This window comes from Protopterus annectens, chromosome 1.part0 (assembly GCF_019279795.1).
Source record: "Protopterus annectens isolate FY-2018-M chromosome 1.part0, PAN1.0, whole genome shotgun sequence".
NCBI classification, from domain to species: Eukaryota; Metazoa; Chordata; order Ceratodontiformes; family Protopteridae; genus Protopterus; species Protopterus annectens.
Window position 1 is genome coordinate 140,762,150 of NC_056725.1, and position 15,204 is coordinate 140,777,353.

The 15,204-nt window shown below is 43.9% G+C and overlaps 1 protein-coding gene across 2 annotated transcripts in view; it reads right to left on the minus strand.

The window, feature by feature from the left end:
• Positions 1-15,204, minus strand: part of SAE1 (SUMO1 activating enzyme subunit 1) — an 803,581-nt gene that overhangs the window by 678,242 nt on the left and 110,135 nt on the right. For both annotated transcript variants that reach the window (XM_044090079.1, XM_044090150.1), the window contains exon 2: positions 5,554-5,665. In XM_044090079.1, coding sequence (XP_043946014.1) covers positions 5,554-5,665 — 112 coding nt within the window. The remainder of the gene's footprint in view (positions 1-5,553; positions 5,666-15,204) is intronic.

Genomic DNA, 15,204 nt, shown 5'->3' on the forward strand with positions numbered 1-15,204 from the left:
AAATACAGGGAGGAACCTGATCCCAAACTGGGTACATAACAAAAAGTTACCCTTGAAAAATGCCTTGGAAATCTTGAGGGAAGCCAGATGCAAATGATCCTTGCCAACATGAAAGTTAGAGATGGCTGCCAATTGCAATTTAATTGTAGAAAAACTGGAACCTGACTGAAACAACTCGGCAAGAAAATCCAAAATGGATTCCAAAGGGGCAGAGAAAGGACAGAGTCCCCAAGATTCTGCCCACAAAACACACCTCCTCCATTTACTGGAATACACTTTTCTAGCAGACTGCTTTTGAGATGAACACACTATGTGAACAACAGCCTGTAAACGTTTGGGATTTCTGGCAAATGGAACTGGAGGAACTATGTGGTTACCTTGAGGAACTGAAGGTTGGGAGGATCCAAACCTGCTGGATGAGAAATGAGATCCAGACTGGGATCCAGTACCCAGGGGGTACTTCAGAAGAAGCCAAAGGAAGGGAAACCAGTCCTGATAAGGAAAAAAAAGGGGGCTATGAGGATCACCACAGCTCTGCAACAGGCTGCTTTCTGAAGAAACTTTATCATCAAAGGAACTGGGTGATAAGCATAAAGAAGCCCCGAGGTACAAGCAAGCATCAGAGTGTCCCTTGGTTACTGATACACAGGAGGAACAATGGCATAATAGCTGCTGCATTTGGTGTTGGATGGGGAGACAAACAGGTTACAATACTGAGTGCCCCAACTCCGAAAAATCTGAGCTGCAACCTTCGGATTTAGGGACCATTCTTGAGGCAACAGAATGCTCCTGCTGAGGCTGTCTGGCAGAATGTTGGATTTCCTAAGTATGTGCTTTGCCACCAGAAAATGCTGAGAAGAGATTGCTCACTGCCAAACCATCATGGGCTCCCAACAAAAAATATAAGAAAGTGTCTACCCCCATATGCTACGATACCAGACAACAGACATATTGTTGGCCTGTATCACAATCACACCTCTGGGAAGGGGGTCCTGAAACACCTGCAACGCAAGGAGGAATGCACTCCTCTCCAAAATGTCAATGTGGGTCTCAGCAGATGACCAGGACCCCTGAACTATCCTTCCTCCAAAATGCCCCCACCCCCACCCCAGAAGACAGGCATCCGTGGTGAATGCGGCCGAGGGAGAAGGAGTTACAAATGGTTTCCCTTCGGTTACCAAGGGAGACTGCAACCACAAACAAATTTGGCCATGGCACAACTTCACTAACCATATGGGAAAAAACAAAGGGTGAATAATGTGTTGTCTTCATAGATATCCAACTCAGATTCACAGTGTGGCTTCAGTCAGTCATATGTAGAATTCTCCTTCTCTGAGACAGTTTCCAGAATTAATCAAACCACTGAATGGCCAGAGTCCATTGTACAGCCCTCTCATATGACCCAGATGTTTCTTAATTGCGTGAGCCGCAGACTTCAAAGCTGCAGCCTGAAAACTCTGGAATTTGGAAGTCTGGCAATTTGGTTCATTGTGACCAACTTACACCCTATGAATTCTAGAATTTGTACAGGTTGGAGGCTCAATTTTGGATAGCTGATTGTGAAGCCTAAATAGTCATTCAGCTGGAGTAAAGAATCCCTAGGTGTGACCAATAATGCCCTTGTGGGGGTGGTAAGAGCCAATTGTCCAGATATGGCAAGTTCTGGAATCCCCTGCAGCCGGAGACAGGCTGTGACCACTGCCATGCATTTGGTAAACACCCAGGGGGCTATGGTGAAACCAATCTGCAGGCTCTGAACTGATAATGATTGGCCCCCTAGCTGAAAACACAGAAACCTCCTGGAACACCTTTCTATCGTGATGTAATGGTAGGTGTCCTTGAGGTCTATCAAGTACATCCAATTGTCATTCCTCAGAAGAGGTAAGATGGGCTGCACTGTGACCATCCAAAACTTTTTTTTTTTTTTTGACAAACTGATTTAGTTTGCTTAAATTCAAAACTGGTCTGAGGTCCTCTGTTTTTCCTGGAACTAAAAAGAACCTGAATAGACCTCAGATCCTTTCTGGTCTGGAGGGACCTTCTGAATGACTCAATTTACAAACAGTCTGCGTACCTCTACAGCTAAATATAGTCTCAGATGTGGAGGAACCTCTGGGAAAAGTTTTTGGTAACAGTATGGAACTTCTAATAATGGAAAGCAATAACTTCTGGATACGACTCTCAGCAACCATGTGTCTGAAAGATGGCCTCCCATACTTTTGAATGGACAGCAAAATGAACCCAGACTGCCTCCAGAGATCAGCAGTTGGGCAACCCTTAATGTCATTGAAAGGGTCCACAGAATGCCATGCAAAACCCCTGATTCTGCACACTACCCCGCAAAGCGTGCAGCATCCATTATGACCCTCCCCCACATCCTCAGGAGTAACCCTCTGAAGAAGCGTCATGGGAAGAGTGCTGTGATTTTTCTGAACAGATGCTTACCTCCCTTCAGATTCCTAGAAAACTTCCACCAGGGTCAGCAAGTCATATTCAAATGGCAGACAATGTCTACCAGTCCTGTTCATTCATTGTCACAGTATCTTTTACTTTTGGTGCAAACAATGAGAACCAGTCAAAAGAGGCACTGACAAAGATGTCTTGAAACAAACAAACAATCTGTGAAGTTACATAAGTGCACCCAAGTGCATGGCAGTACTGGAGCCATCCACCTGAGATAGTCCATCGGTCATGTTTGAGATTAGCCTCATGGAAACCACTGGCAATGGAAAATAAGGTAGCCAACCGAGTCTCCAGTGTCTTCTGCATTTCAGCTGACTGCTGAGTCTTGAGCGTTGACACTTCAGACACTAGGTTCCACAGGTAATTAAGAGCTCTCAGCACAAAAGCGACTTGAGTCATGCAACTGCTTCCCTAACTGATGCAAAGACAGAGACCCAGTGTTCGGGGGATGAACACCAAGGAGATATCTTCAGAAATCTCCTTCTTGGTGGCTGCCACTGCCAAAATGGCATAGATGACCAGACCCTTACTCCAATGCGGCCTGTCCTTGGTGGGAGCAAGAACCTTATCCAGACTCTTGGACAGATTCTGCTGTGTCAGGTTCTTTACATGCCCTCTCGTACACAAGGTCTATAAGAGCATCCAGAGGGACAACTACCAAAGATATGGATGGCCATATGCCAATACTGACTCCTCTGGAGAAGGCATTTTGGTGATCCAGCCTCCATGTAGGTGAAGTATCTCCAATAAGTTGCTGAAAGAGTTGTCATCTCGTGGAGACTTAGAGGATCCCCCCCCCCCCATTCCTCGAGTACCCTGGGTGAAAGATTTCTCCGGGGAGTCAAAAAGTGTTCTCTTACACTTCTTTCCTGAAACTTCCCATTCCAACAAAGCCAGGGAGGAGAAGGAAGAGTCAGAAAGCCCCACCATAAGGGCAGACTGGGGGCTCTCTGACAAAGGCTGTCCAAGAGCAGACTGATGACTGGTCACAGGCACTGATGAAAGGGGGGGGGGGGCACTGGCTGGGGAAATCTGACCCTTCTCCTGAGAGAAAACATCCTCTCTTGCAACATCGAAGGCTGAGGCAAAATCTGTCCCCCTTTCAAATAAGAGGGTTTCAGAACCCAAAGGTACCGGAGATGGCCCTGAACCTGAGGGGAGGTGCGCCTAGCCCAGACATTGAGATCACTGCCAAGCTGTCCAAAACCGAAGCCTTGAGGGGAAGTGATGATGCCAAAGCAGGAACCACCAATGTCGACCTGGAAACTCCTGCTTTGATGCCATGACTCCAAGGTCCCAACAACCCCGAAAAAGTCAGAGTTAAAAATCATGGAATGGGTCAGTGGCTGATGATGGCCAAGCAATTGGATCCAATCTGGAGAACGGAAATTAAGCCGACCCCAAATCAAAAGGTCCAAGGGAGGAAGCCAATGGTCCTGGTACCAGACCTGGACCTGAACGTATAAGGCCTTTCTGCACCTTGTCTGCAAAAAGGGCCTCATCAGCTGCTCCAATTAAAAAGTTTTATTGCTGCCCACAGACCTCGATGACTGGACAGATGATGCCACCAAAGGGGACTTAGAAGGTCTTTTGGATGAAGAAGATCCTGTATGCCAAATCCGAGATAGGGAAACTCAGAACTGTGGAGGGGGTGGTTAAGACTCTAGTGACTGCTCCTGTGAGGTGTATGGCAAAAAGTGGGAGGGTGACCTACCTGAAGGGGTCTCTTTGATCAGGAAGGTGCTTTATGGAATCAGAGCAAGAACCATGTTTTTTTTTTACTTTATCGGAGACAATATCAGTGCCAGGGCAGCCAGGGAACCAGAAAGTCTTGGGACCTTTGGATCCAGTGAGCCCAAGGTGGCAGGACCAGGAGCAGAAGACAAAGAGGATCTCTTCTGATCCCCTTTGGAAGGTCTGGAGTTCCGCCGTCGAGGCTTCTTGGAGCCGGTCTTCAGAGCTGAGGGAGAAGCCACCCTAGAAACAGAAGGGGAACCAGAGGGGAGAAGCCCTATGAGGTCCAACTTGGCCCTACGCTCGTTGATGGCCCTAGTTCCAATCCCCTCACAAATGAAGCATCCTGAATCTAGATGCGCTGCTTCCAAACAGTAAGCGCACTTAAGTTGTGCACCTTGGAATGGCAACTTGTGCCCACAGGATACACACTTTTTAAAGCCCTTATCTATAACTACAAAACTGTTAAACTACCACAAACAACAAGACCACTAGGGAAAAAGACAATGAAGAAGCTATAAGGAAGGAAGTCCAAGCAGACAAGAATGAAGCTATCTACCTAGCTACCTAAGAAAGGCACAGAACTACAAAAAATTTGAAAGATGGTAAGGGAATAGCAAAATATCGATATGCCAAGGTCCAGAAACCAGAAAATGCTAGCGGAGCCAAGATCAAGGGATTACAGAGAGGAGTGGGGATTTATGGGTAAGGGAGGCATTGCCAAGTGGGCTAAAGAGTTTGGAATTGGCTGGTGTCGGATCACAAGCCCCACAGGTTGAAGCTAGACTGAGCAGACATTGGCTAAATACATTTCTCTAACTTAAATATTTAAGTTTCACAGCAAAAGTCCATTTTATGTCACAAAAGGTAAAGTACAAGGTTTTTTCATCTAGGGAGTTTATCTGCCAGCAAAAGAACAATATTAGCTGACCCTTTAAAGCCCACAGAAGAGCGCTCTCTTCTTCCTTAAGAAGGAAAGTTCTTAAAAGTTTAGGGCCCAAACCTGAGTTTTAGTCAGATTAGTTAATGGTTTGGGAGTGTGGAAGGTGACATGAAGCACTGGTAGCTGGCCTGCTGCTACATCCTTAGCAGGATATAACATATGCAGCTTAGGCTACAGCAGAAGTGATCAAAAGGAAGAACATATTTCAGTTAACATACAGTTCTGCATTAAATTTTGCTATTCGATTCACACAACCACAAGAAGAGCACAAAGTTTTGGCTTTATGTCCATTAACAAATACAATCCCAATCTCTTCTTCCATGTCTACTACAGCTCAACAAAGACTTAAAATGTTGTCCACAGTCAGCATACACAATACAAGTGTGAAAGCAATTAAACAAATACCACTCTACCTGCTGATGGTCTAGCATTGTTAGTGCTTTCACTCCAGCTAGTATGAGATTTTTAGCCAGCTCCGCTCCAAGACCCTTCATTCCAACCAGCAGAACTCGTGAGGCACGCAACCTGAAACAGTCAGGATAAAAAAATAAATAAATAAGGTCTTTCTGACACTGCCAAGACACTACATAGCCACAAATTTACTTTACATACAAAAAAATCTGTACCTAAAACATTTGCTGATTGCTACTGATTCACTATCAGTTTGGTTGTTATAGCTTTTAAGTGTTAATAATTTTATTTAGTGTTTATTATGTCACTTGTTTTGCTGGTTATACCAGCTGCCTGTCACCTGCAGTACTGAATCCCAGCCATCCGAAATCTGAAGGCTCATAACAATTTGTGGATACTGTCAAAAAAAAAAAAAAACAATCACAGTAAGCTTCCTGTTCACTAATATCCCATCTACTTAACATCAAAAAAACAAAGTCATATGGGTATAGTCTGTTAATGTCAGATTAGTGATAGGTCACTTTGGTGTTTCATTCCGAAACTTTAAATACACAAGTGGCAAGCATGTCACCACACTATGAATAATGAAATAAACAAAGTGTAGGACTGTGTGAAAAACCCACTAGCAGGCATATGATAATTTAAATGATGGGCTTGATTAATGAAAGGCCAACTCACAGAATGTAGTTCACTGATAAGACAATTCATTATTCACCATTTTTCTGGGGATGGGGAGACAAAGCCCTACAGAACTCCCCTGCAAGCAAGACTGCCTGCAGCCCATCTTTAATATAATAAACAAGCTACAGTCCATGATTCACAAGCTGCCTAACTGGGCAGTTAGCTCCAACCAAATAAGATTCAGTGTGCCACTCTAACTTAAGCCATCAAATCAAATACCAGACTGAGCACTAACATTTCTAAATGCATTTGTAATGTCAATTGTATAACTGCTGCTCAGTGCGTCTTAAACCTGAATGCAATGTTATGTATGTTTAACTTTGAAAATAATATTATGTTTTGTAAAGTGTTTTATATTAAGTTAGTACTATATGTGCTAAATGCTGGTACTGCTTATGACTAATCTGCTTGAAAATAGCATTTACTAAATGTTCAATGTGTATTAATATATTGGAGCTTTTCTCCTCGGGCCTCCACTGAAAATTGACATGTATCCAGTTGGACTATCCCAGTCAACAAATGTAAAATAAATAAATAAATTTACCATGACTGCAGATGTTGGAGAATGTTAACTGCTGCATTAATTATTTTTGGGGAAAATGCTGCAGAAAGTCTAATTTCCAGCACTTGGTATCCTTCCCACTTCTGGCTGGTAGATGTCCTTTCTACCTGGATGTCAGGACATCAGTAGTACACAAAGTCCTTACCTGTACCTTTGTTTCTTTTATGTCTATTCAATGTAGTTTTGTATGGTTTGAAGCTGGAGCAGTGAATGCCCAAGTGGAGCTAATCCTTACAAAGACGGCCTAAACAGAAGGCCCCACAGATGCTTCTCAAGGTGCTAAACCAGAATAAGGAAGGAAGATGTCTGGTTAGTGCAACAAAGCGGAAGGCTATGAGGAAGGGTGACTAATTTACCTGCCACAGAAAAATAATGAATGGCGAAAGAAGGGAAGTGATGCTGCAACAGTTAACTTGCTCAAACATCTACAATTCTGTTAAGTTTTTACTACAACTGCACTACACATCATACAGTTCGCTCCTGCAGTAATAACTCTTGGGTAGACTGCTGTGAGTGGCTGGATCTTGGGAGCAGCAAATTGCAACAGCTTCTGCAGAATGGTTGTGGCCAGTCCAGACCCAGCCCTAGATGCAATGCCAAGGTTACAGTGCTGGGAGTTGTTCACGGATGACCAGATAGCTGCTTCCAGAACATACAAGGAATTGACCCCTCAGTGAAAGAAGTAGATGCAGTGCCCCAATGTGGACAGGATAGGTTTGCCATAAAAGAGTAACACAAAAAAATGCAGTGCAAGTCATTTGGGAATGGTCTATCTGCCACAAGGCTTCTATTCTTTTTTTTTTGCAAATGAAATTAACAGTTCAGATTTCCTATCAGTCATCTTAGCCAAGTAAAATCTCAGTTCTGCTACCTAAGTTTACATTGAAGCATTTAACTTTGATCTTTCCATCACACAGAATATGTCAAAACACTCATTTTGGCGAATCTGTAAAAGAACAAAGAAACAGCTTCAAGAAAATGCCTGCAGATTGTACTATAGTACCTTTGTGCATGAACAGCACATCATCAGTTATTTATACTAGGTGTAATGCATGAGCAGCTGCCTTTACCTTACTGCTGCTCTACACTGCCTGAAACAACAGTGATTTCTGGTTTGATCCTCCCCACCAATGTAACATTTTCCTGTTATTATACTCCATGGAGCTCTTTGATATTATTTATTTAATGTTGGCTATGTTTCCGTGTTCAGCCTGCTCCATGTCAGTTTACTTAATTATTATGTTTCTTGCACTCCCACAGTCATGACTTTGGTTACCCCACATGGCTATGGATACCTAGGTTTCCAGCAGTACAGGTGGGGCATCGACTCTCAACGTCATGTTTGCACTTTTATAAGGAGTTGTCCTACTGAATGTTCGATATACCCTGTGTGACACAAGATGGGTTGATATTACTTGCTTCAAATCGGAACATAGGTTACCCTCTCAGTTCTCTAGGTACAACCAGGATACTTATTCTGGAATGATGAAAAAAAAAACAAGGAAGTGAAAATTGTGATTTAGAAATGTATCTGCTACCACCTTAACCCTATCTTTGTGGAGGATAAGAAATGATTATTTGCACATCGGGCTCTGCAATTCTGAAATCCATTTAGCAGAAGTAAATGCCACCAAAATGACAGTTTACTGGTTAGGCATCCAATCCTGAGAAAGGGATGGGACAGAAATGGCTGATTCAAACAGTGGTAATGATACCTTCGCCAGAACATAGCTGAGGTCTCATAGTGGAGTGAGTACCCTTCTGGGGGCTCAAATGGGGACCTTCCTCAAAAAACTCCTTGACTGGCAAAAAGGAACGAAGTGGAGGATCCTACGGCACACAAGCTGATATATTGAAGATATACATCTCAACTCAGGCATAAGGCAAAACCTGTGCATCAGGTGGGTATCAAGGACACAAAGTGCAACTGGATCCAAACGCCTCCTATGATACCAGAGGGAGAATCTTTACCATTTATCAAAGCATGACTTTCTTATATTTGGTTTTCTAGTATCTCTTGGAGCGAACAGTACACCCTCTGTAAACATATGCCTAAAGGGAATGAGTGCTAAATTATCCACATGCACTTAAGAGATCACAAGCTGGGATGTACCAGTACCTCTTGTTCTGTGTTGAGAAGCCAATACACTAGGCAATACTACAGGCTCTGTCCCCACTAGAATCAGTAAAAGGAAGAACCAATGTTGCCTGGGCTAAAAGTGGATTATGATTAGCACTCCTGATCTGTCCTCCTTTACTCTCTGAATCACACTGTGGATTAAGGGTATTTGGGGGAAAGCATAGATAAACAGACCTACCTAGCCAACAGAAATCGTTGCCAAGGCCCCTGTTGCTATCCTGGTGTAGAATGTTTTAACCTGTCTGTTTTCTGCAGAAACGAAAAGGTCCCTCTGACACACCCCACATGTGAACCAAGTCCAGAAATGTGCCTCTATTTAGCATCCACTCTTGTATATCTGCCTCTGTCCTGCACAGCTAGTCTGTTAAGTTCTTCTGAGATGGGATAAAATAAGCTTTGAGGGAGAATCCTGAAATCTGGGTCAGATTTTCCACGTTTACACTGCCAACTAGCATTAACGACCCTATTTGTTGATGTACCACATAACTGTGTTGCTTACAAGGATATGCATTATTCCCAACTGCCAAACAGGCATGAATACCTTAATAGGTAAATGGCTGCCATCATCTCTTCGATGTTGACAGGTCCTTTTCCTCAAGGTTTTGCCCCAGATCCCCTGGATCCATAGTTCTCCTGAGTGGGCTCCCTAGGGTGTGTTTGAGGAGCCTGTGATGAACTTATAGGTAACATGACCCAGTTTGAACAAGGCTCCCTGTCCAGAATGAGAATCTCTTGCTGGCTCCACTAAAAGAGCTCACTCCTAATGCAGGGCAATAACCACATGGGATACTGCACGCTTTAGGCATGCTGGCACCATGTGCTCCTCAGCTACTACTATAGCCTCTTCATGTGCAGCCTTGCAAGGGGAGAACATCAAATGGAAGAAGCCTTGTAAGTCCATTATTCATAGAAAATCCCTTGTAATAATCTAACTCTGCTGTACAACTGACCTGAAACAGTTTAGAAAAGAAAAGCTCTTTGACTGAGAGTAGGAAAACCCTTTAGAGTTCTGTGTCCAGCAGTGGCCTTAGCAACAGGAAACATTAGCTGAGGACTAGATGAGATTTGAAAGACTTATATCAAGACTAAGGTTCTGAAAGCAAGTCACAATGAACTCTCCCCTAGAGTGAGTGCTTAAATGAGGCTTTCATCCAGTGTGAATTCCCCAAGTTTTGTAGAAGTCAATTACTGGATCTAGCTGTTTGTGAACATCTTGAGTGCAGGAGAAAACAACAAAGGGCAAGAGCGTGAACTGGTAGTGGCAACTCCCTGCTTCAAATCTGAAAAAAAAGTCTGTTCACCTTGGCATTGGGTACAAGTAGACAGGCATCTTTTATGCCCATGGGGCCCATGCAAGCTTGTAAGAAGAGGAAAGATACAGGGGATCTGCAAGGTGAATAATTTTAATTCTGTCATTTTTAGGAACTTGTTTTAACATTGGGAGGTTCAATATGGGTCTCCCTGTGCTTTTTCTCCTAGGAACTAGGAACAGTCTTTAGCAGAAGGATTTTCCTCCTCCTGCTTTTTTACTCATTGGAAGCCCCCATGGAACAGTAGGTCTTCAAGCAGGAACTGGGTTAAGTGCATCAGGTCTGCGAAGACAGAACAGATGAAAAAAAATGGGTTTTCTTAAGAACCATTTGTCTTGGACGACTTCCTCCTACTGCTTTAAAAAGAGGCCTAAATATCCCCCTATGCTTTGTAAGGGAAGGATTTGAGGAAGAGATACTGGAAGGGGAAGAGCAGGAATAACTCACAGTTGTTCCCTCTCTGGGTCTTCTCCTGGAGGACTCTCCTCATATACCCTTTTTATATGTTTGTGACTTTTTTTTCTTATAGCAGCCTTTCTTACTTGTTTGCAGTTTTTCTTTTTCTGGCCTCTAGTAGAAAGGCCATCTTTTTTGTTGGACAATAAAGGTACGGACAGCATTCCAAATCCGCCAAGAAATTTACTCTCTCTATCATTGGAAAGTGCATTCATGGTTGGAGCCACAGCTGATCCTTTGTTGGGAATCCATGGATACAACAGCTGGATATGCCATAAAGTTTTTATAAAGATATTTAAAGGACTTGTCAATTATGTATTAGCAGCTGGGCCTTTTGGTAGCAAGGGGGTTGGGAAGCCACCTCCAAGGAAGCATTTCCAAAGGCATTACTCGAGGCATTGTTAACTAAATGAAAGGTCAGCAGCTTAGGCTCATGCAGGCCTACAGGCTCTTTGTACCTCACCTGCACTGGACAGAATTTCTCTGCCTCCCTTTGAAGTTATCCCTCATCCTATGAGCAGCATCCCCCAAAACGTACATCCTCTAGTGAAGACGTAGAAGATAGTGTCCTCAGTATCAGACTTGTACAGAGAGGAGGAGGATATTTGGTCAAAACAGGACACTTCATCCACCTCTGGGTCATAACAACAAGGTGTTCTCCTTTTCCACTTTTCAGAAGGGACCTCTGGCACTGATGGGTGATCAAGTATGGCTGCAGGGAATATTTATGGCAAATGTAAAATAAAGGGCAAGTCTCATGCGATCCTGGAATGAAGTCTGCAGTGGGGGGTGGGGAGACTATCCAACTAGCTGATGCTGTGGCAAAATGGCAGACATCCATTTCTGGCAGGAATGTTTGGTCTTGGACTTGACAACAGAGACCACTTTAGAGAAATCACAATGTGGATGGGTTTCTAGACCTTGGGCTGACTACTGAAATGTTGGTACTCAAAACGGACTGCTGACACACGCGCACAAAAAAAAAAAAAAAAACACCGAAAATGCAAGAGAAGAGTGAAAATCAAACATCGCTCTACTCCTTTAAACTTCCTTTTACAAGGGGGGGCAAGCTTCTATGCACCTACCCAAACTCCCTAAACTTACATATACCAACTCCAAGACTGCCATACCTTGGAGAAAAGACAGTATTCCAAAAAATGGCCATCTTGGGCCTAGTATATGCAAGTTTTTTTTTCTGCCATTCACTTACAGCATTACAGGGCTTGCTAATGTAGGTCCCAATAATACAAATGGTTTCTGAGACTTTAATCACAAACCGAGGGAATGCAACATTCACCTTTAAATACAAAAGTACAGGCATCAGAAAGTACAGTTTTGTACCTACCATAAATGTAAATGTTCGAGTGCTCATACAGCTGCAGTCATTACAGATGGGTTATCCTGCCGTCAGGCGGGTCCTCGGTCGGCCAAATTCCAAAGTCTAGGTCCGGCGTCGGTTGTCGTCGCTTCTTCCCTGACGTCAGTGTGTCAGGGGTATAAAAAAGAGGCAGCCGACGCCATTTTCTTCACTTTTTCTTGCCCCAGATGTCAGGTGCCCCCAGAAGGAAGGCAAATCATAATATTATGCAAACATGCAATGTAGATAAATCAAAAAACAGTAGTTGCAAGCAAATACACCATAAAAGAATACCCTAAATAGATTATATGATAAAGGCGTTTGTCATAAGGCCTGTCCTAAGAGGGGGTGGAGGGAGGGTAACCTGGACTGCAGCTGTATGAGCACTCGAACATCTACATTTATGGTAGGTACAAAACTGTACTATGTTCATCGTGCATACAGCTGCAGTCATTACAGATGGGTAGAATCCCAAAGCTAAGTAAGGGTGGTAGGAACTAAGTGGAACTAGGCGGGGCTAGGATGCCCTGCAGGACTGCTGTGGCAAAGCCCGCTCTAGATTTTGAGTATAGTGGAAGGTGGTAGTGCTTGGAGAAAGTGTGCACTGAACTCCAAGTAGCTGCTTCCAAAATGTCCTTGGTAGGGACACCCCTGAGGAAAGCTGCAGAGGTAGCTGTAGCCCTGGTGGAGTGGGATCTGATGTATACATGCACAGATTTTCCATGAAAAGAATAACAAAAGCGTATGCAATGGGCTATCCATTTTGAAATTGTCTGTTTGGAAATAGCCTTTCCTTGAGCACCTGTAGCATAGGACACAAAGAGCTACTCAGATTTCCTGAATTACTTTGTTCTGTCCAAGTAATAACAAAGTTGTCTGTGAATGTCCAAGGAATGTAGTAGTCTCTCTCCTTTGTTCTGTGGGTTTGGATAAAAGGTAGGTAAATGAATAGTCTGATTCAAAGCTACATGGATACTACCTTTGGCATGAAGGTAGGGTTGGTTCATAAGGAAACTCTGTCCTGATGGAAAATGATGATTGGTTGCACAGCCATGAGGGCCTGTAGCTCCGAAACCCTGCGTGCTGAGGTAATAGCCAGAAGGAAGGCTGTTTTCCGCGACAAGTATTGTAGCTCTGTTGAAGAAGCCGGCTCAAAGGGAGGCAGGGTCAGCTTTTCCAGTACGAAGTTGAGGTCCCAAGTTGGGACTGGTGGTTTCCGTGGGGGTTTTATATTTTTTGCCCCTCTGAGGAACTGCCTTAATAGAGGATGTGAGAATAAAGGAGGATCTGTATTGTATTGTGCAGAAATGGCTGAAACATGGATCTTGATGGAGGAGAAGGAAAGGCCTCTGTTTAACATCTCAGCTAGGTACTGTAAAATTTGAGGTATATTTATTACCCAAGGATTCTGGCCCTTTTCTTGATTCCAGGAACAAAATCGTTTCCATTTGGCGGAGTAGGCTTTTCTAGTAGAGGGTCTTCTGGCCTGCAAGATGACATCCTGCACCTCCTTGGAGAGGAGAGTCTGTTGGGAAATTAAGGTATTCTCCATGCAGCTAGATTTAGGGTTTTGAGCTGGCTGTGAAGGGTTTTGTAGTTGTGCTGGGACAACAGAAGAGGAACTAAAGGTAGGATCCATGGTGGTGAGTGTGTCAGGCTCTTTAGGAGAGGATACCAGTGCTGTCGTGGCCAGTCTGGAGCAATGAGAATCATTTGTGGCCTCTCTGCTCTGGCTTTTAATAGAACTTTGGTCAGTAGAGGAAGAGGCGGGAAGGCATAGACTGTCAATGTTGTCCAATTGAAAGAGAGAGCGTCCACTTTCCAGGCCTGTGGATGATAGGTCCTTGAACAGAATTTTTCCAACTGGTAATTTCTGTGGGTAGCAAATAGATCTAGGTCTGGCTGTCCCCATGCCGGAGTTATCTTTGTGAAGACTTGAGGATGCAACTTCCATTCGTGTGGGTCTGTCATATTTCTGCTTAAGTTGTCTGCCAGTGTGTTTTCCTTCCCTGGCAGGAATTGTGCCTGTAGTTGAATTTGTAATTCTAGTGCTGTGTTCCACAGGGTCATGGCTTGCCTGCACAGGGGGTATGAATGAGTTCCCCCCTGTTTGTTTATGTACCACATGACTGTGGTGTTGTCTGTCCTTATCAATAGCTGGCCTGGATGGAGTAGGTCTTTGAAGGTCATAAGAGCATTTTGCATGGCTAGCATCTCCTTTTGGTTGATGTGTAGGTGCTTCTCTTTTTGGGACCATTTTCCCTGAATGCACTGATCTGCCATGTGTGCTCCCCAGGCGTAGTCTGTGGCGTCCGTTGTCATGATTTGAGTTGCTTGAGGTAAACAGAAAGGGAGACCTGTGTTTCTTTGGCATGCTTGAGCCCACCACAAAAATTCCTTTTGAAGCATGGAATGAGTGGTATAATTGTTTCCAAGCTGTGGCTGTGTTGAGACCATAAGTTTTTTAGGTACCATTGTAGTTTCCTCATATGCAGCTTTGCACATGGTATTAGTAGGATGCAAGATGCCATGTATCCCAGAGCCTGCAGGACTTTCCTTGCAGTTAGTCTGGTGAAAGTTGCCATTTTGTTGAAGTATTGAGACAGTTGCCCTTATTTGTCTGGCGTGAGGTAGGCCATCTGGGTGGTTGTATTTAAGCTGGCACCCAGGAAAATTATCTGTTGAGAATGTATTAGTTTTGATTTCTTTTTGTTCACTGTGTATCCCAGGTAGTTTAACAGTTTTATCACAAACGCCAGATGCTGCAATAGAATGTCCTTGCTGTCCGCTTGGATCAGGCAGTCGTCCAGATATGGGTAGATTTGTATTCCTTGTTGTCTGCAGAAGGCAATTACTGATGCCAGGAATTTCGTAAACACTCTGGGAGCAGTAGATAAGCCAAAGGGCAATGCAGAGAATTGGTAATGGGTTGAACCTGCAAGAAATCTGAGGTATCTTCTGCAATCTTGTCTGATAGGGACATGCAGGTATGCCTCCTTGAGGTCCAACGTTACCAGCCAAGACTCCTTGCCCAGCATGGGAAGAAGCTGCTGTAATGTGAGCATCTTGAATTTTGGCACCTGTAGATATGTGTTTAGGATGGATAGGTCTAAGATGGGTCTCCAATCTTTGTCCTTCCTTGGTACC